This window comes from Malaclemys terrapin, chromosome 8, assembly GCF_027887155.1.
Source record: "Malaclemys terrapin pileata isolate rMalTer1 chromosome 8, rMalTer1.hap1, whole genome shotgun sequence".
Classification (NCBI taxonomy): domain Eukaryota; kingdom Metazoa; phylum Chordata; order Testudines; family Emydidae; genus Malaclemys; species Malaclemys terrapin.
This window is the reverse complement of record NC_071512.1, coordinates 12,521,668-12,545,372: the sequence shown is the minus strand read 5'-3', so window position 1 is coordinate 12,545,372 and position 23,705 is coordinate 12,521,668. Positions and strand designations below refer to the sequence as shown.

General features: G+C 43.9%; 1 protein-coding gene across 8 annotated transcripts in view; it reads left to right on the top strand.

The window, feature by feature from the left end:
* Window positions 1–23,705, top strand: part of TCF7 (transcription factor 7) — a 120,416-nt gene that overhangs the window by 75,318 nt on the left and 21,393 nt on the right. For 5 of the 8 annotated variants that reach the window (XM_054036768.1, XM_054036774.1, XM_054036770.1 and 2 more), the window contains exons 4-9: window positions 6,239–6,371; window positions 10,093–10,183; window positions 14,422–14,508; window positions 17,162–17,272; window positions 17,678–17,840; window positions 20,101–20,208. In XM_054036768.1, coding sequence (XP_053892743.1) covers window positions 6,239–6,371; window positions 10,093–10,183; window positions 14,422–14,508; window positions 17,162–17,272; window positions 17,678–17,840; window positions 20,101–20,208 — 693 coding nt within the window. Of the gene's footprint in view, window positions 1–6,238; window positions 6,372–10,092; window positions 10,184–14,421; window positions 14,509–17,161; window positions 17,273–17,677; window positions 17,841–20,100; window positions 20,209–23,393; window positions 23,557–23,705 lie in introns of those variants that run through there. The other 3 variants (XM_054036769.1, XM_054036776.1, XM_054036777.1) reach the window with 2 other exon arrangements.

Genomic DNA, 23,705 nt, shown 5'->3' with positions numbered 1-23,705 from the left:
ATTAATAGGAATTGGAGCCAGAGGTTAGGATATTTCATATGATGTCTCAAACATAAATTTGGAGAGCAGATACTTTCTTACTGTTTTACTTATTTTATATTATTGGTATATTTTGTAGTGGCTTCCTTGGATGAAGTGCTAACAGACTGCTCTGTAGCTGCAGAGTCTGCCATTTGACTATAGTTTTCCAAAGCCTCAGGAATACTTGCAGTCCTTTAAAAATAAACAAATAAATAAATAAATAGAAGGCAGGGCAGAATAGTGGCAGAGTATGATTTAAAATATCAAAAGTGTAATGGAAGAAACTTTGATTATAAATCCTCACCCTTATATGGAGGATTCAGGAAGCTGATCAGTTAGTTTTAGCCCTCTTCATTTTTAGTGGGGATAGAGTGACATTGCAGGTTCTGAATTTTGCTGATCTCAGCAGTAACCTGCTGCTAGGCTCGATTGTTATAAAGTGTCAGCAAAATACTCCAGCTAGTTGCTTCTCAAACAGAAGGAAATCTGAGAAATGACTTTTGTAAGTTTCACTCTTACAGGAGATGCACCTAGTTTTATTAAACATCTTTGTACTAGTTCTATTTTGTTCAAAATGGGGGTTGAGGGGGAAACCTTCTTGAAACATTAGCACCTCTATCAAATGTCTGTCCCACCAAAGATGCCCCATGCACAGACCCTGCTAGGATGAACCATGTTCACCACAAAAGCTAAGCTCCTCTGTTGTCTTTGTCTGTTGTGTAATTAAAATTGTGGTTGGATGTGTGTGCTTTTATATATTAATTCTGGTGTTACCTGCATTTCTCTCTTATTTTTAATGTGTGAAGAACAAAGCACAAACCTGGAATCTCAGGTCAGAGTCCAAAAGAAGTTTGGTATCATGCTGAATGCTATATCCAGAGTTTACAGCTCACGGCTGCAGCCCCTGAGTGCTTGCTCCAACTCCCAGTGAAGTTAATAAAAAAGGCTTTCATTGGCTCAGGCCCCTAGTGGGTTAAGGGTCACTAGAATTACGTGTCTTCCTTTCAGTTATGACTTGTCTACACAAGGGAATATTTCTAAAAAACAACATGTCCTCTAGCTGCTACTATTGATGCAGCTCCACCAGCGGCATCAATGGTGGGATCCCAAGTGTAGACAAGGGTCCTGCGGCTGTTGACATTTTTAGCACTGCGTCAATACTTGAGCAGTTTTGGATAATGCAGTAGTAAAACTGCCGGTGGCTTCAGGAACTTTGGGTAGCCAGGGATAAATGGTACCCATTTGCACATGCATCTTGGTCACGTTTGGCCAAAGATGGGAGTTGCCTAGCCCTTCATCCTGCAGAGAAGGGAAAGATACTGCGGTGGTGGTGATTATGATGAATCTCCTGGTTTTATGTCCATTCAGCAAGAATAAGAATTTGATAGTTAGCCTAGAACCTCTCTTGAAGTTGGACACACCTATATGTGAGGGAGGAAGTCTCCTAATTGTCCCTTGCCAGAAGTTCATCTTCCTTAATAATCAATGCACCTGCATTTCTGCACTGCCCATCCAATTACATTAGTTAGGAAGGTGGCTTTTCTGCTTCAAAGTGATAGCTGCTGCTCTCTGGGTCATTTTTATTTTTTTTCCCCTCTCTCAATTTCACACAGGTTAGTACGGCTGAGTAATCTCAGTAGTGTGGCTACTTAAAAGTAAGAGCAGTATAAGATTATGCATGACGGTGACAGGAAGTCTGCACCAGAACACAGTGTTATTTGGTTACCAGGGTGAACAAAAAGAGAACGCGCAGTTGCGCCCTTAAGAAAGTAGGTGTTTAGAGACCACTCTGAGATGTCAAACTTGTCAGAGAAAATGGTGGTCTTGGACACAAGAACATTCACGTACTGTCTCTCATTTGGGAAAAATAGTTCTTGTGTCCATCCTCTTGTCCATAAAACAGGTCCTGTGTGGGTACCAGAGCAGCGTAAGCTGGCCTGTAGCGTCCTATGAACGGTCCCACTTTTCAGGATGAGAAGACAGGTTAATCTCTTCGGCCCATTCATTCCTTGGCCTCTACTGAGACTGCGAACAAAGACTCCAGTTTTGGTGGGTTTTGATGTAGACATCTGTGCATGGGAGGCTGGCCTGAAACCAGACTGGTTATTTTAGATAGGCATCTAAACAGCCCATCAGTTGATAACTAAAAACTTTCAGTCACCACTGACCTAAAATCGATTTGAATCAGTGACTTTTAGATAAAAGTTCATGGAACCCTTCAGCAATCCAGAGTCATCCAGTTCCTCATATTTTTAGTATAACTTATATTTTCCCATCCCAGTTTCCCCTGTATTCTAGATAGACATATTTCTGATACCATCACATCCTTTACAGTGTCATTTAAATGGTTTTTTTTTCCAGGTGAAATATTTAAACTACATAAAAATAGATGCAAAGCAGTACAGTTCAGAGTCCTCCAGTAACAGTTCTACTTCTCCTGCGTTCTCTCTGCAAATTGTCTTCTCAAAGCTAATATAGGTTGAAGATTAAATAGGGGCCTGGTTGGAGGGACTACTAAAAATTTTAAAATACTCAGATATTAAATGCAATTCAGCTTGTGGAAACATTTGTCTTCAGGTCAGTTTTCCTAGCATAAGGCAGTTATTGGTTGGCAATTTCAGACTTACCTTGAAGATTCTCTCAGGGTTACAGTTTTTTGCAGGAACTAAATCCAGGCCTTATCAAAAGAGGAAATGATTCGCCCTGTCTTGAGTATTGGCCTTCATAGCCGTCAGGTTTGATTTTACAATTTGCAATGTCTGGCAGCTTATAGAGAATCTGATGGTGACCAGTAACCAGGAAGATGGGTCCTGGTTGTGAACAGATACAGACTGAAATATTTAAAGTTGTGAATCAAAGTGGAAGACACTTTCTCTGTTTCTCAGCATCTTCCCAGAATCTTCCTTCCTTCTCCCTGTTTTTTACCCAGGGATTTTAAAATACTTTATACAAGTTCAGCTTTGCAAGACTGCTGTGGAGTATGCATTATTATCCTTTTATAGATGGAAAAAAACAATACACAGAAGCGTGATTCTCCACTTTCTTCTACCTGTGCAAATTGAGTGTGAAACTGCTATGAAATCAGAAAAGTCATGTGTTTTATACTCATCTTTTACAGGTGTAAATGCTAAACCAGATGAAAGGTAGTGGAGAATCCAGTCTAGAGATAAGTGACTTGCCTACAGCTACACAGCAAATAATTTGTAGATGCTGAATAGAACCCAGGAGAGCTGATTCGAAGTCCCCTCCTTTAACCACTGATCAACATTTGTATATGGTCCACTCTTATTCCTCCTAATCTTATTAGTCCTAATGTTGTCTGCAGATTTTCCCTGGGACATATCCTGACTGTTTCCCCAATCATGGTGAAGTCAGTTTGGGTTTAAAGGCAATTGTGGGCGAAACTGGGCAAGTATGAAACAGCAGACATGCTTGAGGCAGACAGCAAAATTTGTGTGTGTGTGTTTTCCTTACAGCACTGCAACTGTTTTAAACAAGTTCCCTTTTCTTTGCTCCAACATGCAGAAATATTCTGCATTGTGCTTAACACAGCAGCCTGATTTCACAAAGATTTCAGGCCTTGATTGCTCTGATAATGTAACAGAGAGAGAGGGAGACTGAAATTTTCTTTTCTGAATTTAATTTTGTTTGCTGCATCCTTCAGATTTGTCCATGACTACCATAAAGCTACCACCAGGTTACTCAGGTTTGGCTGTGTGGAAGATATAGATTTTGTTGATGTTTGCTCTGGATGAGTGCTTACACAGCACTCAGGAAAGCCAGTGTTTTCAAAAAGTGTCCACTAAATATGGGTTTCTCCATTTCTGAGAACCGTCCATGAGATATTTTGGGCCTGATTTTCAGAGGTGCTGAAAACCTAAAACAACAAGAATCAGTGACTAGAACGTGTGAAAACTCAGAGTGTTCCAAAGTGTGGGCCTATAAGCTCTTAAATTCTGTGTCCCAGAATGTACTAGACTCAGTGTAGAACCTATGCAGGAAGCTTTGGGGCCAGTATTTCCTTTGGGTTTTCCAAAGTATAGCTCAGGAATCTGGAAGGGCTGTTCTCAGGACATACTGTCCTTTTGCTTCCTATTGTTCTCCTTTCCTTTTTTACTCCTTCCTTTCTTCACCAGCAGTTGAAGGGATTGTGCTCTTTCCAGAATCTCTACATTTGACACCTGTCCCTACTTCAAAAAGACCACTGTGTATGGTTTAGCAGAGTCTGAGGCAGGGAAGTGTCTTTTGTAAGTACAAATTAGCACTGAAGGGCAGATCTGCACTATTTATTCTTTACCTTTAATTACACACTTTTCTGTGCCATTTTTTCTTTGTCATATAGGGCAACGAAGAGGGGCCAATGTATCCCTTTCCTTGAAGCCATTTTGCTGTGTGTTCTTTAAGCTTTCTTTCAAGGGATTACCTTATTTCTGCCAATAGGGAAGAATTTGGTAGTTGAAGCGGCTAGATGTAAAGTGTAGCACTTTATGAACTAACAAAGGTGACTAAACTTATGCCAGAGATGGTGGCAGAGTGAGGGCAGTGGCTTCACCAGATGTTACTGAGCATGCTCAGTCTGTGTGAGCATGCTCAGTGCAAGCCAAGCAGCAGCTCGGGGGGGGGGAACACATGACCTCATGTGTCCCCCCCCCACCTCCAATGCATCACCTCTGACTCATTCCCTCCGACATCTGAGAGTGCAAGAAATAGGCGTGCTTCAAGTCTGCTAAACTGAGGGGCCCCTGGAGTCAGAGGGCTGGGTCTCTGTATTAGTGCGTACCTTTGATATAAAGGCACCAGGCCTGTCGCTTACTTTAGTCTCGAAAACACGTGTTCAAATTTAGTTTTAGAAAAGAGAGAATGTGTGTGTGTGTGCGTGTGCGTGTAGCACACACCCCCGGCATGCCTCAGCAGAGAGAACTGGCAGAGCAAAACAGAGGGTGCTAGCATAGCAGTACATTTGCTAACATGCTCCGTATCATCTGGAGATAAAGAAGCTATTGTAGGGTCTCACAACAAATTTTTTGGTGGCCTCAAAGTGCGGCCACCAACTCTTGGTGGTGGCCGCACTGACAAATTTTTCCTAAAATACTTAATTAACTTTAGGAAAAACAAATAAATTTGCACATACACATGTCCAAATCATTCTAATTTATTGACTCTTTTTGTAGACTCAATAATAAAAACAATGTAGTTGTCTCTATTGTTTACTGAACCTAAACAGAATAGAAACACAAATAAGGTACTCTGCAGGTTCTTGTCTTTTTTGTTGTTGTTTCTTTTGCTTTTTTGGTTGCTTTTTTTAAAAAGACTTGCTAGTTAGTAAGTCTGCTGCTGTGAAAAGGGATATCAACAAACCTACACATATCACTTTTCACAGCAGCAGACTTACTCAGTCCTGGCAAGCCCAGGGACAAATTAAGCCTTGGATGGGGAGGTCAGTAGGGAGGATGTGGGGGACGGGGGGGGGGGGGGGACGGGGAACCTGACAGGCTGGCGGAGGCAGCAGGGGTCAGGGACGATGGGGGTTGGAGCCCGGTGACCAGAGCTTGCTGCCTGCCACCCCAGGGAACTCACTAGCTGCCTGTTCCTCCAGCATTTGTGTTTCCAGAAGGGGAGTAGGGTCCAACCCATGCTGGTGGCCCTGTGGGAGGGACCACTGCTTTGCTCTCTCCTCCCCCGATCACTGGCGAGGAGGCTGTGGCCGCAAGGAAAGCCACTGGTGGCCACATTTGAGAAACGCTGTGCAGAATAGGTACTACTGCAGAGTTTGAAAACTTCATGTTGGTTGTGCTGGTCTAGGGTAACATCATAAATATTACAAAACCGTGTTTTATTTTACAGTGATGGTCCAAAATACACCAGCTTACAGCAGTGCCACTGCTGTTGTGGATCTTTCCTGTAAGGGACTGTAGCATTTATTTATTTAGGTAAAGCTATTTTTCTGCTCTGTTTTTGAGAGGATTTATTATAATTCTCAGCATCTCACTTCCAAAGCCAGGCCTATAGAGGGCACTTGCAGTCTTAGGCAGGCAGGAATGGCTGCTTTCATATATTTACCCCGTGAAGTCTCTGAGCCAGAGCTTTGCTGTTGCTAGGAATAGCAGTTCTAATGATATTTGCTTAGACACTTAAGACCAGATACTCAATATACCTGGATTGTAAAGCACAAAGGCCTAAATTGCTGAAGCCTTTCCCCTCCCCTTGTATTTTACAGTCCAACAAGGTTCCTGTAGTGCAGCCGTCCCACGGAGTCCATCCACTCACCCCACTCATTCCATACAGCAACGAACATTTCAGCCATGGCTCCCACTCACCACACCTGCCAGCCGACATCAACCAGAAACAAGGTAACTCTTATCCTACATAAGCTTATTGGGGCAGGGGTCCTCATGATGATTTAGAAGAGGGGGCTGATGCCGTAAATTGTTGAAATTAGAGTTGCTACATAGCCAGTGGTTCTCCAGCATGGCCAGATTCTTTAACCTATGTCCAGTTCAAAAAATAAATGACCATCAAATTTGCAAACGCTGAGTGCAGTGAGCCATGGGCAGGTAGGGGCACGGGCTAGCAGGGGAATTTGCTTTGGATTTAGCTCCTTGAGGATGCTTTGCAGTCATGGCCAAGAGAAGCTTGAACATCAAAAACTGTCTGCCTTGATCATCCATTTTGCTTAATTCTCCGTGTAATAACTCTCTTTGTAGCCTTAGAACAGACCAGAGTCTGGGGATGATTCACAAAAGTCAACCAGAAAATGGAAAGTAACCTTTCCTTTGACTCATACCCGAACAGTTGTCAGGTTGTCATTTTGAGAAAATAAATGCTTGAAACAGGAAATATTTTGACTAACTAGGATCTGTGTCTGGTGTGTAGCTGGATTTTTACAGTCCGCGGCTGTGCATATGTGGTTGTCACGCAGTTTGACTATTTGGGTTTCTCTTATTTGTTAATATAATACATAGCAGACAGACAATCATCTCAGGAAGGGTATAGAGGAAAGTACAATAAGGAGAGGTTAGACCCTGTACTGTGAAAAGTGAATGCGTGTGTGAATTTATCATAAATCATTTTTTGGTTTGGGGGCTGGTGAGAAGCTGCTATTATATGTTGTATTGGTGCAACAGACTCAAAAATCTTCCAGGTTCATCCAAAGCTATGCTAAGATTCACAAACTTTGGGCAGATCCTGGGCATAGTTTCAGGTAAATCTAGGTTAATGTACAGCTTTGTGTCAACCTCAATTCTGGCAGGGATCTTGGGTTCATTTGAACCTGGAAGTCAATGGAAAACTCCAGGTGCATACACAAGATGGTGTGTTTCACGCAAAGCCCTGCATACGAAAGCCACATGGCTATCTGCTGTTCTAAACTTTATGTGAAGCTATCCTGCCAACACCCCCATTGAGAGGTAAAGACATGAAGTGTTCCACCCACACAGTATTGCTGCTCACCTTTTGGAGTGGGGGAGTTTTCTGTAATTTCACGCAACAGTCACCAGTCCGCGTAATCTCAATTTCTAAAGCTTCTGAGCATGTTGCAAAATGATAGTTGAGCTGAGTTACAAGTGCTGCCAAACAATGTGCCATCAAGTAAGGGGAATGGCTAAGGAGGTGATGGTGATTTGTCAGCAGTTTGAACCCTAGGGGGCACATTCTGGTCTCACCAGTATTACCCTCAGTAAATCCACAGACTGCTGAGGATTTACACCCATGGAACAGATACCAGCATATGTCTGGTGTTTCTTCCAGACAGCAAATCGCTTGCCAGCCAGCAGCATGTAATAAAGTCAACAGAAAAATACGAAGTTAAATTAAAACCTATTAGAAGCACAGCTCATGGAAGATTTCCAAGTCTCACAAAAGTGGAGAGGGAAGATTTTTTTTTTTTTTTTTTAAATCTTGCTTGGCTCCTGAGGGAATATAACACAATGCACCTTATTTCAGGCTATCCTTGAAAACTACTTGCAGAACACAGCTCCATGACCACTCAAGGGCCTTTGAAAGTCCCTGCCTGTGAGTGTGCTTCAGGGACTTCCTATTAGTATGTAAAGCTTTAAACAATAGAGCACCAGCCTACCCCAGGGACTGGCAGCTGCCCTATGTCCTTTCATGAAAATTAAGATTGGCACTGGAGCTGCTAATGGTCCCACAGCACAAGTCTCTGTTGAGGGCCCATGAATCTAGAGTCCTCTCCTCCTGGAGAGGGGCCAAACTACATCTTCAGTGTCTTTCAGGGCAAGACTCTAATGGCTAATACATAACTGGAAGGTTATTTGATGTTCTGTTGTCACCAGGTAACTATACAAAGGTCAGTGTTGTGTTCAAGGGATCATTCATTTCATATTCTTTCACCACAAGGCATTTCCCTGGCAGCATCTCACTCTTCATCACACAGACAGATGTGCACACATACACACACACTCTCTTTCTTCCCACATCGGGGACATTAATCTGGGGATCTTTCTTCCCCATGTGCCTTTTGGAGGTAGATATCTAAAGCCTGGTTCTGGGTTTTAATCCTGTGCCAAATGCAGTGAGAGCAAAGCAGGGTGCTTATGATTTTCAGTTTCCCAATTCTGAGGGCAGCTGAAGACCCATTTGGCCCTCCGTGTAGGAGCAGCTTCAAGGCTGCTCTAACTTCTTCCCAGCTATCCAAGGCTCCAAGAGAAGCGGTCCTGAAAGCCAGGAAAATAGCCAATGTAGAGAGACACTCTGGCCATACCCACTTTCCTCTAACTACACCCCAGTACCGACAGCTGCGAAGAGCACCCAGCGAATCCCATTACCAAAGGGGAATTCTCAGCTGGCCACATGAAGCAGGTTTATGGCCCCTTGACACCAGCAGAGCAGCACAAATAGGTTGTGGTGTAATAGAAAATCAGGCCCTTAAAGTCAAGGCCTCTCTGAAATGGAATACACAAGGTACGCTTAAAGAAACAGCCCTGAGGGAAGCTCATGGAAAAAGTCATTATGGATAAAGAGTGCACAACAAAATGGCAGGAAGTCACAGGGAAGGAAGGCCTTGCTCCTGAATGGTGTCATTGGTCAGCATTACCGTGAACACCCTAAGGAAGAGTTTATCTGTGATGAACTGGGGAGCGGGGGGAAAAGAGAAATAGAAACTGATGGGATGGAACAGAAATGCAAAGCACAGCATTGTTTGGCAGGTGAGTAGTGTGGCCTGTGGATGACTGAAACATGAATAGAGGAGTCATCTTTTTTTCTGCAGTAATATTTGAAGGTTATCGCTTTGCCCCCACCCCCGCAAAGGGCTACACCGAAGGGCATGTCTGGGGGTGAGCCTCCCAGCCTGGGTCCATGGTGTTAGCAGGGCTCACACTAGCCCTTAAAAATAGCTGGCTAAATGGCGCTTTGATCTTGCCGATCAGGCTGGAGCTTGGCCTCTCAACCCCAACTCGCCTCCTGCCCAGCCTTCAGAGCCTGAACCGCAACATCTATTTTTAGAGCACTAGTGTGAGGACCCGAGCTGGGAGGCTTGCTCCCAGATGCAGTGTAGACACACCCTTAGTGGTACAACCAAACCACTACAAGGAATTAATTGTTGTACTCTGTCCTTTGGAACGATTGTGCATAGGAGAAAACTTTTGTCACACATGTTTCTCGGGGCAGGTCTGCACTAGAAGCTCTGCAGTGGTGCAGTTGCATCAATGCAGTTTTAGCGCATCTGGTGAAGACGCTGTATGCTGATGGGAGAGCGCTCCCCCATTGGCATAATTACTCCACCTCTGCGAGAGGCAGAAGCTACGTTGGCAGGAGAGTGTCTCCCACTGACATAGCGCTGATGTGGACAGCGCTTAGGTCACTATAACTTGCATCACTCAGGGGGGACGGGGGTGTCTTTTTCACACCTCTGAGCGACATAAGTTACATCCACTTAAGCGGCAATGTAGACCTGCCCTCACGAGTCACAAACCTACACGGAGTTGCTGTCCTTGAAATACATGGAAGTAAATAGAGAAGTTGAAAACATATTGACTACCATAAACCTGGAAACGCTAGTGCTTGCTCTTCCCAAATTTCCTTCTCTAACCAAAGTCTTGATCCTCTGCTTAGGTGTGCACCGTCCTTCCCAAACATCGGATATCCCTGGTTTCTACTCCCTCCCTCCCGGCGGGGTTGGACAGATAACACCTTCTATGGGATGGTAAGTGTCGACAGTTTATCCAGGCTCTTACTCCTGCATCCTAAGCTGCAACAAGGTCCATTTACTCTCTAGGTCTTTGATCCACTCTAAATAGTATAATTTACTGGTGCACAATTTGTTTACCAAGCACTTTGCAAACATTATCTCTTTAATCTTCACAATTGCCCCACCTGTGAACTTACAAGGCCTAATTTCTCCTGTTCCCTGTGAGGTTGGCAAGTGGGAAGCTGAGACACTAAGAAGCTAAGGTATTTGCCCCAGGTGACTCAGCATCGGAGCTGGGATTGGGACTCTGGGCCACTAGCTAAATATCTCTCTGCGTTCCCCGATGCCTTTCACCATAGTATAGGACGTTGTGCAGGGATTTAAACTAAAAAATTGAGAGCAGTCCATTGCCCATCCTGCTTTAGGTGTAATCAAGGCTTCTCATTTTGAGTGGGATGCTAGTTCTGTCCTGCTCTGGATTTAGCCAGATTTGTGCTGGATAAATCCTAATAGCCGGATTTAGGCTGTTATTTGTGAACATATCAAACTTCTGTGTCCCAGCTCTGTGTTCAATCCACCAGAAGCTGCCTTTTAAAAAGGGCAAGACAGAGAAAAAAAAACACAGTATGGCAGAGAACTGTTTCAACGGAGTACAAAGAATGCTTGCTCACCCAACGGCAGGATGTGTGCATCCTGATATTATCCAACCCATGATCTCTTGGAATCCTGCATTCTGAGTGGCCCAGAGACATATTTAAATCCTTTACTCCTTATTAATTTTTTATTTTTGTCATTAAAACTGAGTGACTGAGTACACATAGGAACCAGATCTGGTGAGTCAGGAGATGCCATTTTTGCGTGATCTCTGTTCAGATTGGATTAACATTTGCAATGAGTGCCATCATCAGTCCCTGGTAAAGTATTGAAATTGTAGAGACCATGAGGCAAGATTTACAGTGGTAGGGTGAGTTTGGGAACATACATCACTGACCACTGGCATGGGGGAATCTTAAGGTGAAATAATCAATGGACAGCAGGTGCAAATAATTTCCTGCCTGTTTCCCTTGCAAAAACCCAGTATAGACATGTAGATATCTTAAAATGGGAGAGGTGAAACAATTAAAGAACAATGTGAAATGTTAACTAGATTTTTGTTTATTGTTAGTGTTCCAAATATTTAACCACAAAGAAACGGAGACTGAGGCCAGACTAGATTTATGTTTGTCTGTGAGGAGATTAAATTTTGCTTTCCATCCTAAACCTGCTGCTCTTGGCCCATGGTTTAACTCCTTGGACAATGTGATTCCTCCTCAGGACAGACAAAATAGAAACTGCAGGAATGACTGTGCTGTAACGTGGAAAAAAAAATGTTGGTGGAAAAAGCACCTACTTTGCCAAATGCACAGCTGGGAGAATGGGAAACGGTTAAAGGCAGCCTAGTTACATGGAAAAAATCTATTTTTCAAAATGTTTGTTTGTTGGTCAGACAGGAAATCATTCTGCTGACAGCCACTACAGCATCTGGCAGGATTTGGCGCCTTTAACCAAGTTAGTCAGACAAGTTCATTAATGACTAATGAAACCAATATGGTAAAATGACAAATAGAAAAACAGCCCTGTGGATCAGAGAGCAGACCATTCAATTAGCACGTTTCAAATAGGAAATTTATGTAATATAGACTTTTCTTTTTTTAAATGGTTGTCTGCTTGAAATTTACAAAATTCCATAAAATCACTTCCCAAGGTTCCTAGTCCTAAACTTTAGTTTGATGCTTATTTTTCAAGATCTGTTGTGAACAGAAACATGGTAAGCTCCAGTAAGTTTCAAGCTTGGCTTCCCCCAGAGGAATGATGGGCCTCCCAAAGGGAGTTCCCAGTCAGAACTGCCTCTGAGTTATGTAAATGATGAAATTCTGCATTTGAGAAGTGCCTAGAAGCAAAGATGGTTCTCAGCTGTGTCCGCTTAGACCTTCTGCATGTGTTTACAACCCAAATGTTGTATATCTCCAGAGCCACAAGTTATCAGCTCTCCCCACGCACTTCAGGGAAATGTAACTGATATTTTCAAAGGTTTCATCAAAGAGATAGGTCACCAGTTTATGCTTTTACAGAGGTTTGGTGTTTAAACAGTGTGGAAACTAATTGTGTAGGAGAAGAAACCCTACAGAAACTCCTTGTGCCAATAACTAGTGCTGTGGTATGTGGACAGTTCTTAAGGTTCACTGTTCTGGAATGAAGCTGACTTCAAACGCAAAGCGGTCTTAATACAGGAAGCAGCTTTTCCTTAGCAAGCTGTCTAACAAGAGTTCAGCAGAAATGGTCTTTGTTCCTGCTGAGCATTTTGAGAAGAGGAGCTGTAATAACTCTCTCTTTAATTAGCTGGGATGACAGTCAGGAACTTCGAATAAAAATGAATTATAGTCCAGTCCAGTGAGTTTGATCGCTGGAGCCTGACAACACACCTTAACCAAGAGCCTTGTAAACTGTGTCATTTGCACAGCTCACCAGCTGAACTATGCACCAGGTTTGCTGGTGTCTCATTATTATGTTTTCCTCTTTGTCTTTAAGAGCTGTTCTCTCATCATGGGGTGATAAAATCTTTAATTGTACATTCCCAGGGATCATGGATTGGTTTTGCAATTGAATTAATTTGCATGTCAAAATCACTTTGGATAAAGGCTTGAGTGCCATGATCCTTTTATATTCAGATATCTTGGCCTCTAGAGTAATGGATGTCACTTCTGGATTAACTTTGAATGTTTTCTCGCCCCTGGGGCAGGAATGTTAAACTTCAAAGGTTGTTTAGGTTTCCTGATATATTGTAGCGCTTGGCTGTTTGTTGATATGTTTATACACTACTAACTTCTAAGCAGTGTGAGAGGAATTTTTGTCTGGCAGGTTGTAAACAGAGCAGGCCAGTTCTCAACCACGTGCACTAACTTTAATACACACAGAGCTTTTTAGATTTCATCAAGCTGAGACACAGTAATTCACTGAGTGGCATAAGCAAAAACCTTATTCTTTCAGGTTTAGGGGCTAAGTACCATGATTCTACAGTTATGGCTCTTCAGAGCAGGGACTGTGATTACCTCTGTCTGAACAGCACCAGGCAAAAGGCAATCCCAGTCCTTTTCAGGACATCTGGATGCTTTGGTGATATAATAATTAATAATAATGGACCTCATTTTCAGAAGAGTGGGAAATCAGTTGGAGCTGTTAATGCAGAGCACATCTGCCAATCATGTTCAGTAATAATGACTGAGGCAGCACTTCTGTTCTAAATCCCCATTTTCTTGTGCTTAACAAAACTCTCATTTCAATTTCTTTGGGTTTGAAACTTCCTGCCCAGCTTTAAGCCAGAGGTGAAATAATTTTTGGAAAGTGTGTAGAAAATCCATTCTGAGGGGGTATTTTAACCTTTCATTGATTAAGAACATTACTCAGACATTTGCACTCTAGTAACTCCAAAATAGTTTCAAATTCCAAACCTGGCACATACATTCCGTACTCAGGACGGTGTAAGTGTTACTTCCTTTGACGAAATATGGCCTGACCCTCAGCCAGTGTAAATCAGCATATCTCCATTGAAGTCAGAGTCTTCAGTTGAATTCAATGGAGCTACACCAATTTACACCGCTTGAGCGTTTGTCTCCTACTTTTGAAATCAGATTACTTTAAACGGTATAATGCACAGTATGTTATTTTCCTTACTGACTTAAAAGATCTACCAAAGCCTGCTACTCCAGTGATCCCAGGTGCAGCTATTTGATTGGTTGATCATTCCCCAATCACCAGAGTGGGATTGAAGCTGATTTTGAACTTGGCAGTTCATCTTGGTATTGCACAGCAAGTTTCTATGCCTTGTAAACTTTACCTTTTCAGTTAGGGTGTGCACTGCTGAACAATTTGTTCCTACAGTAATAATCCACCTGAACGTTTCATCTTGATACCTGTATAGCAGATTTTAACTGTTTAGAGCTAATGAAGCAATACGCTCACATAATGCTCTAGTACTTTCAACCTTTGGGGGAAGTTGGGATCCACATTCAGATCTGAACTTTGCAGTCCAGGTCCATCTGCATTACCTCTGTACTGAGGTTGGAAAAGAACATACGCCACAAGCATCTGTCTAGCCGCCGGAGCAACTAAGGCTTTCACATCGATGAGTAGCAATGAGTCCAGTTATAGAGGATATTTTTAGGAAAAGCCACACAGATGTAGATGCTTTATAGACTCTTTCTTCCCGATCCCAGGCAGAGCCAGTCTGTCTATCCGCTCCCGTCATGTGGATTTAGACAGCCGTATTCGTCAGCGCTCTCTGCTGGGGCTACTTTCTCCAGGTAAGTATGAGCTGTGTGAGACAAGACAGCAGCTCTGCTGGTCTCGCAGCTTGCAGTTTGTGCCATACAAGCTTGCAGCAGACTGCAAATGTCCAGGGAGGGGCTGTCAAGATTCCAGATGGCAGGAGTAGGGAAAGAATTTTGCTTTTAGTTGAGTCTCTCTAAAATCATAAAAACATTGAGTTTCCATGGAGAAGCCATGAAGATTTGGTTTTGAGCAATAAAAGAATAAAATATTTAAAAAATCCCCCACTATCAATATTATAAAGATTGGATGAGGTCCAGGTTTTATATTTGGTGTCACTGAGGTCACTCCAAACAGCTCCTTACGTTGAACTGTAATCTTTACTAGAGATAAAATGTTCCTTTCCTCAGTATAATGGACTGGGTTATGTTGTGTGGAGACTGACATGTTTTACTGGCTCTCGGTCAGGTTGTAAAGCTGGTGGAGAGTATGATCATTACCAGTGATTTTATTTGTCCACAGGACCGCAAAATTTAAACATCTTGAGCCTTTTAAATTCCATTTGTCTCCTGCTGCACTTCCCTGCATTCCAGTAGATGCTGCATCACTGGATTGTTGGAACTAACTCCTTGATGACCCCTGTAAAAGCCTCCCCACAAAACTTAAAAACCTAGGGTCAGGTACTTAGCAGGTATAGAACAGTGTAGTTCCATTGACTTCAGTGGATCTCTGCCAATTTAGACCAACTGAGGATCTGGCTGCTAGAACACAATAAAACTTGCATACAGAGCAAGTTGCATTCTGCAACACAAGCCTAGGACATTGGAGTACTGCAATGTCCCTCTCTTCTCCCTATGTTACCCTGGCAGATTTATGAGCATGTCAGGCCGAACTCTGCCTTCAAATACATGTACACAGTTCCCACTGATTGCACAGACATGCCTGTTAACACAATTTGCCCCTTAAGTGTGGATTTGTCCTACAATTACATAGCACTAGAGTGCTCACAAACATGTTTGGACAAAATTGTGAAGAGTTTGTTACAAATCCTTGCGTTGTTCCTTCAGCTGACCGACAGCAAGCCCCTATGCTACTGTTGGTCACTTCAGCTAGACTAGATTAAACCCCAGGGGAGTTTATGTGCAAGCAACATTTGTTCGCATCTCCAGCTTTTGCTTCTGCTATGTGTTGTCATGATATGTAGGGGATAACATTCAAAACTGTTGTTGAAGGCATTCTTCAGGGACTTATCCCTGGAACAGTGGCAGGAAAATAGTCAGCCACGTTACCTTAGTTTTCCACCATGCTGCCTGAGGCAACTTCTCCTGTTGAGCATCTAAATAGAATATAAAATGAGAGAGAGGAGTTTACAGTCCTCCATGGTTGCCCCAAAATCTCATCTTGCATGGTGTTGGCATTTTCACTTATACTATAGAGTGGGACAGGTTTTGCAATACTGCAGACAAAAAAGAACTCCTTGTTAGATGAGGATCAAACTCACACTGTGGCCAATGGATCAAATCAAAACGTCTTTTTTTGTGTGTGACAACGTATCTCATGAACAGTTGTTTATCTCCCAGGGGCAATTCTTGCTTTCTCCAAGCTCCAGCCATAAAATGGCAAGCTTGGCAAAGCCTGGTTATAACCTCAAAAATCTATACAGACCTAATGAATCTTGTAAACTAGTAAAACCTCTTACGATCTCATTTCTGTGTTGGTGGATAACGTGGCTAGGGCTGGGCGTTGGGTGTACCTCCAAGAGTTGCAGTTTGATTTGTGCTGAGACTCATGCTTTTTCTATTTAAAAAATATGGAGGTGTATGGGGGTCCCAATTCAAATCCAAATGTTGGTGTGGTTTTGGTTTTTGCTGTAACACTAACAAAAATAGTGTGACAACTGAGATCTGAAAATGCCTTTTTTTTATTAAATATAAGCTGCTGATCTCTGTAAGGCTAGATTACATTGCAAATTAATTTTTATAAAAACCCCATGGAATCTGAATGCCATTCCAAATCTTTTCTGCTATCAGTTTGGCTACTATGTTATGCACTCATCCACTGTCGTCATGACAGAGGAATACTCAGCAAGAATGCATTGATGGATGAAGCCAAAGAAAAGCATCAAAGACCCCAGGCAAAATGCACACCTCCCCTTTGTTTTCATTGATTCAGAAACTTTGTAAGTGCCATTCTTCAGGTGAAATCAAACACCAAGTGAAGCACTGCTGCCTTTATTTAACTACTACTGCTAGAACACCAGCAGTGATGGAAAAGTCCTGGGTTAGGCTTGGCAGATCTGCAGCACCTTGGCATCCCTACATGGACCCCTATTATTATTTCAGGAAGAATGCTTTCCTTACAAAATTTCAGAGCTGCATAAGATAAGGAATGTAAAACAAATCGTTGAGATGTTTACTCCTGTTTAACATTTGTTCCTGTGACTTAAAAACAACTCAAAGAGTGCCATCTAGTGAAAAAAGATGTGTTCTCCATCTGCCAGACACAAATACTGATGGAAAGAGCTGTACCCAGCCACCCCTTTTCCTGTTCATCTTGCAATAATGTTCTGCAGATGGGTCTCTCTCCCACATCTGAATCCTTCTTTAAGAGCTGAATCCAGCCATCTATCGCGGGAGGGTTGTGCTAAACGCAAAGTCCCAGTGATCACTGACATGCCCTCTATTGCAGGTTTACACATCCCCTGATGCTGAGCTCTGGAATGCATACCACTGGAATCCCTCATCCAGCCATAGTACCCCATTCCGGGAAGCAAGAAATGGATCATTACGACCGGACCATGTAAGTCAGCAAGTCTTGAGACAATGGTGAGACTATCAAAATGGTCTCCTTAACTATTTAGTCCTAGTCTCAATTATTCCACTTTTTATATGGGAGGGGACGCTTTGGGTGGAAAAACCCTGTGGAGGCCAGACATGGAACATTTGCAACTCTGTCGATTCGACAAGCAAGGTTGGCGGCACTACGCTGTTGCCCCAGCAACTGAAAGGCGCCGGTGTCATGATGGGCATGATCATTAGAAGGGTCCATGCCCTAGTTGCATAAAATACGCATTAGTCTAGGTTTGAGCTCAAGTGTTTTACTATTTAATATTTTCACGAGGAACAATTTCTTCTGACTACTGTTCAGTTCCGATAGCTGAGATGCAAGAGCGTGATCGTTACTGACTGTTTTGTTTTTGTCCAGGAAACCCCAGCCAGAACCAAAGAGAGAGAAGGAAGCCAAGAAGCCCACTATCAAGAAGCCCCTGAATGCTTTCATGTTGTATATGAAAGAAATGCGGGCAAAAGTCATTGCTGAGTGCACTCTGAAAGAAAGTGCAGCTATCAATCAGATTTTAGGAAGGAGGGTAAGAGCACAGAACAGAACATAATGCTGGCTTCTAAGCAAAGCCATTCTCTTCTTCACAATCCCATAAAGAGAGAGAGAGAACTGATTAGCTACTTGACAACAAAACTATTACCTGGGAGGCTTTGAGGAAATCAGTGTTTCTTTAAATGTGGTCTGTGTCACTCCACAGAATAAAATGTTTAGATGAGCAAACAGTAGGAGTGATGGGGGTGTTCCTTAGAGGGATTAAGCCCATGGGAGGGTCTCTCCCCTACTAGTACTTTTTAAATAACATTTTTAAACCACCAGGTAGGTGCCTTTTTATATCCTGTTACTGAAATGAATATTTACAAACCCCCTTTCAATATATGAGGGCAGAGAGGTGGAAGTACAAGATGGTTACTGTAATGGGGCTTGGCCGCGGTTCGTCCCTAAGCGGGGCTGTGGGGTATCCCACCGCCTCGCTCTAGTTCACTGTCAGTCCTGGTCCTGCGGTAGTGGGGGACAGCAAACCCACAGTTAGGGGCTCAGGCCCTTTAGGCCGGGGCTGAGCCAATAATTCTATACAGACAGCCAGGCCCTTAGGTCAGGGCGGAGCAGCAACCAAACTGTCAGGAACTCAGGCCCTTAAGCAGGGGCTGAGTCAATAAGCAAGAGGTCCCAGCCTCTCCAGGCCAGGGAAAGGGGGAGTCTGCCACCCAAGGGGTGGGTGGCAGGGGGGACGCAGGCCCTCCCACTCCACTGCCTCCCAGCCCGGGGCCCTAGCAGTAGCGGAAACTCGCTGCTGTCAGTGGGGATCCTGGCCGCAACACACTGACATAGGCTCTGGCAGTGCTGCAGCCAGACTGTGGGCTACTTCCACACTCCCCCTCGTAGGGTAGCTGGGTCGCGCCAGTGTCCTCGGCGGTCTCCAGCAGCATCGGTTCCTCCGGGTAGGTGGTGAAGGGTAGGCTCGGCTGCTCCTCGGGGTAGCTGGCAAGGGGCAGGCTCGGCTCCTCCTCGGGGTAGCAGGCACGGGGCAGGCTTGGCCAGTCCTCCTTGGGGTATCAAGCGAGGGGTAGGCTCGGCTGGCCTGGTGAATCCTCAGGCCGGCCGCGGCCTGCTGCCGTCTCCCAAGTGGGAGCACGGTCACAGACGTCTGGTCTCTCTGTGCGGCTGGTTCTCAACTGAGCTCTGCCGGCGGGCTTTTATACTTCCGGGTCAGCACCGTGACCTCTGAAGGGCTGGCGCAGGACCCAGTGGCTCCGCCCCCGTTGGTGTTAGGGGAGGTTTGTCCCTCAGTGGGCCTGTGGGGTATCCCACCACCTCACTACAGTTACCAATAGATCAGTGATGTGTAAACTAACCACTCCGACACTGGATCCTAATTTAAGGAGTATTATGACTAAGGCTGCGAGTTTGTCACGGAGGTCATGGATTCCGTGACTTCTGCAGCAGCCAGTGTGGCTGGCTCTTGGGCTGCCCTAGCAAATCAGGCAGCAGGGTATCCCACCGCCTTGCTCTAGTTCACTGTCAGTCCTGGTCCTGCGGTAGTGGGGGACAGCAAACCCACTGCTGCTGCTGGGCCTCCCCACGCACCCGCAGCACACCCCCCCCCCCAAGCACTCGCGGTGCCCCCCAGCACCCGCTGCACGCGACCCCTCCTGGACTACGCCTCTCCCCCCCCCCCCCCCCAAACTCAGCACCTGCAGCACTCCCAAGATTTAGTCAGGGGTATAGTACAAATCAAGGACAGGTCATGGGCCGTGAATTTTTATTTACTGCCTGTGACCTGTCCATGACTTTTACTAAAAATACCCATGACTAAAACGTATCCTTAATTATGACTATTGTAGAGGCAATGTGTTTGTTCCTGCTGGGGAAGAAGTGACCCCTATGGATCCAGCCATTAGGGGTCTATAAAACCTAAGGAGAAAAAGACTGTGGGGAAAGTGCTCCAAGCACCACTAGCTACATAGAGAACTTTCCCTTCATTCCCTGGGGAAGCCAATTAGCCACGCCACTACAGATTGAAGGGTCAGCCTTGCATCGCTTACCAGTGTTTTCCTCAAGCAGGTAGCAAGCTGCTCACCTTTAGAAGTGTGTACATTGTCCTTATGCCACTGTAGATGCCCAGCATCAAATTACCCTGATGGAACTCAACTGACACGAGTGGCGCTACGCAAGGGATAATGGAAGGAGACCCCATCTAGCCCTCATCTCATTCTGACAGCAAAGAGGAATGGTGATGAAATGCACTGAGGAGTCTCACATGGACTTTTTTGTTGTTGTTGTTGCAGTGGCACGCACTGTCACGGGAGGAGCAGGCCAAGTACTATGAACTGGCTCGGAAGGAACGGCAGCTTCACATGCAGCTCTACCCAGGCTGGTCTGCTAGAGATAACTATGTGAGTGCTTAATGTAGCGAGGGACTAAAGGCCGCATCTTGGCAGCGTGTTTAGAAATCTATAGTTGAACCTGAAAATGTCACCTGCCTGATTTAACAGCTGTCCCTGATAGCGTACCTCCTGATAGCCATGGGGCACACCAGTGCATTCATACAGATAGGTGATAGAGGGGAGGGTATTCATATACCCATAGGCATAAGAATATATGTCTAAGGAATACATTACATTTTTTGTTTGTGGATTAATATATACTTTTGGCAAGCATGTCACATTTCCCAACAGCTGCTAAATGATGGGTCTTTATTAACAAGGAGGTTTGCATACTTATTGTCTTAGGTAGAAGCTCTAATAAAAATACCGAGGTTCATGTGAAAAATAAGCAGAAATCAAAATGATTTTTAAATTACTTGAATGGTTGTTGGCAATATTAGTCCTATGGAAATATACTCCTATGATGGCCTTAGGCAGTCAATGGTTTTCCATCTGTGGTCCATGGACAACGGAGGAGCATTTCCTGATGATCCGCAGAATGGAACATTTTGAGAACTACCTCTTAGGGCGGGGTGAAGGTTAGGAAAGGAGGGGGGTCTAAGAGGAAATCGCAGCCTCTGAATAAAAGATCTGGAGAACTCCTGGCCTAAGACTTTGATAAATAGAGAGCTGCAATGACTTCCACAATACTCACTATGGTGCTTGTTAGGGCCTTTTCCTGAATTCCTTGGCAGGGTGGGGTGGGGTGGGGAAATCAGCTTTATGGATTCAGGAATGACGGAGAGAAAATCCTTCTCCTTTAATATGGCTACCTCCCCTGTGCAGACTTTATGGTTTAAAGACTTTAGACTCATTTTTTATTATTTGTTGATGGTAGCACTTACTTTGCTGGTAAGATGGAATGTCCCTGCCCTAAAGAGCTTACAGTCTAAGGACAGAAACAGAGGTTGGGGGTAATGGGAAACCTACTTTTTTCTTTCCTTTTACTTTATTGTGCTTGTCAGGAGATTTACTGCAGGTGGCAGTAGGTCTTCAAGAGTGCCTTAACTGTGGAGAGTATACAGGCTTTGTAGATGAACTCCCTTACTGGCTAAGCAGTCTCTCACCTATCCTTATAGTACTGTATCATAATTTAAACAACTATTTAATCTAAAAAATTAGAAATATCCCTACTCAATGACATGACATGTAACATCGATATTGTTTTGCTCTGGGGCTGATGTGTCTCTCACTTAAGCCGGTTTTATAACGGAGTAACTCCACTGATCTCACAGGAATTGCTCCTGATTTACACCAGTGTGAAACTAGACAAAGTCCTTTTATACGTTTGCCAGCACTGGCCTCATGTACGGAAGCAGCTCTACTGCCCAGCATCAGTCAGTGCCCTGAAGTTACTGGTGATATCAGTCTTTGTATTTTCTGTTTCCTTAACTTTACAGAGCATAAAATATTCACAAGCTGATTCTGTTGCATTTCCCACCCATATATAACAATTAACCAGTAGTTTTAATTAGCTATAAATATACTGTAACAAGTGAAAGTTACTGAACTTCCATGAGCTTTGGGGAATTTCAAATGGGATCCTTATTGTTTCTTCACTCTAATTCCATTTACCATGGTTATAGCCTCTCTTGGCCATTATTATGACACCTTTATTATCAGCGGAGTTGGTGGCCTTTGGACTTTTTCCAATATTGCTTGCCATTCATTAGGAGAGAATTCCACAACAGTGGAGATAATGATCTTCATTGTACAGATTCTAGTCCCGGCCTTAGGTTAGCTGCCTACCTGGGTTAACTTTCAATCCATTCATGATGCTGCTGTCATAAATAAAGGTAAGTACAATGTTGTCTAATCTGGGATCATATGCTGCGTTTACAGGATGACAGACTCACTGATCTAATAGGTCTTTACCCGATCCTATGATTCTAAAGGGGTCCCAAACAAATGTTATGTTCACAGTGTTCAACTAAAACAGGAACATCCAAACATGGCAGCGGTTCGTCTCTCAGCGGGGCTGTGGGATATCCCACCGCCTCGCTCTAGTTCACTGTCAGTCCTGGTCCTGCGGTAGTGGGGGACTGTCGGTGTGCTAAGCCTAACTCTTCCATGATTCTCCAGTCAGAACAGGGATACCAGGGGCAGGTGTTTTTATTTTAAATGACCATTTTAGACAAGCGTCCAGAATAAGGTTGCTGAATAGAACAGCAAGAAATATGCTCTGTAAACATCTCAGCTGTCACTACTGGATTCAACACATGCAATGTCAGAGCAGCGTTCCCCAGTGGTTGTTGGCAGTGTGAAGCATGATCTGCAGTAACCAATGGGGAAGGCCATGAAGCACACTGAACGTTGGGATTTCAAGTACCCATAGGCTATGTCTACACTTAGGACAGCATGTAGAATACATACACTGCATGGCTGTCTAGCATGGGTATAAATAGCAGCGTAGCTGGTGAGGCACTGCTTAGGTGAGTAAAGTAAAGACATCCTAAGGTTCTGGCGTACGTACCCTACCTGGCTCTCTACACACCCAAGCCATGCCTTCATAGCAGTGTAGCATCCTGCTGCCTCCCTGCTGCTGGAACCTTTCCCTGCCACCTCCCCCTGCCAGAGACTTTCCCCGATGGGTGTAGTTACACTCTGCAATATGGACACAGCCTGCAGCTATGCACACCCTACATGCTGCAACCACCAGTGTAGACAAAGCCATAGTCACACAAGCCACATCTGGGTCTCTCTCATATAGCCTAACTGCTCTCCAATTCTCTGTATGTTTGTTCTCATCTTGATTAGATTCCTAGAACAGTAGGATCCAACAGCCTTGGTAACAATTCTGAATCAATTCATTAAACATTAGTGAAATATTATTTGTTTTGTTCTGTCTAGAAATTTGATTAGGTGGTTATATTTATAGAGGATGGGATTTTCAAAAATGCTCCCTGTTGGCCTAAACTCTGCTCCCGTTGAAATCAAGGGGAGTTTTACCAGCAACTTCAATGGGAGCAGAGTTAGGTCATTCATAGATGGTAGGAACTGAATCTCTTGGAATCAAGTAAGAGAGAATTTTGAAACACAAAGCCTTATTTGAATTAGACTCTAAAGAGTATTTTTTAAAGCAGACACCTGATGTCCCTTTAGCACCATTTTCTTTGTGTTCTAAATTGATTTTTTTTTTCTCCTGACCATTCCAGGAATGTTTCTGTGACTACTAACTTTCAGGCGAGTACCAGCTTCCAGTAGCTAAACCCTGGTGTAGAGTCGTCTGTCTGAAACAGTCTCATCACCTCTTTACTTTTTAATCTGTGGCACATTTGAGAAGAGCCACTATAAAAAATAAATCATTTCCCCATTTTCTCTTAGCTGTACTGATCATTTAAGCGGCAACCCCATTAAGTGAGGTTTTGTAGGAGTAAGAGTGCTACACAAACGTGCACATTCAGCTTTGCTTTTCTAGTCTTTATTTTGAGGCTAGATAGAAATTCCTAACTAGTTAGCTTGGGACC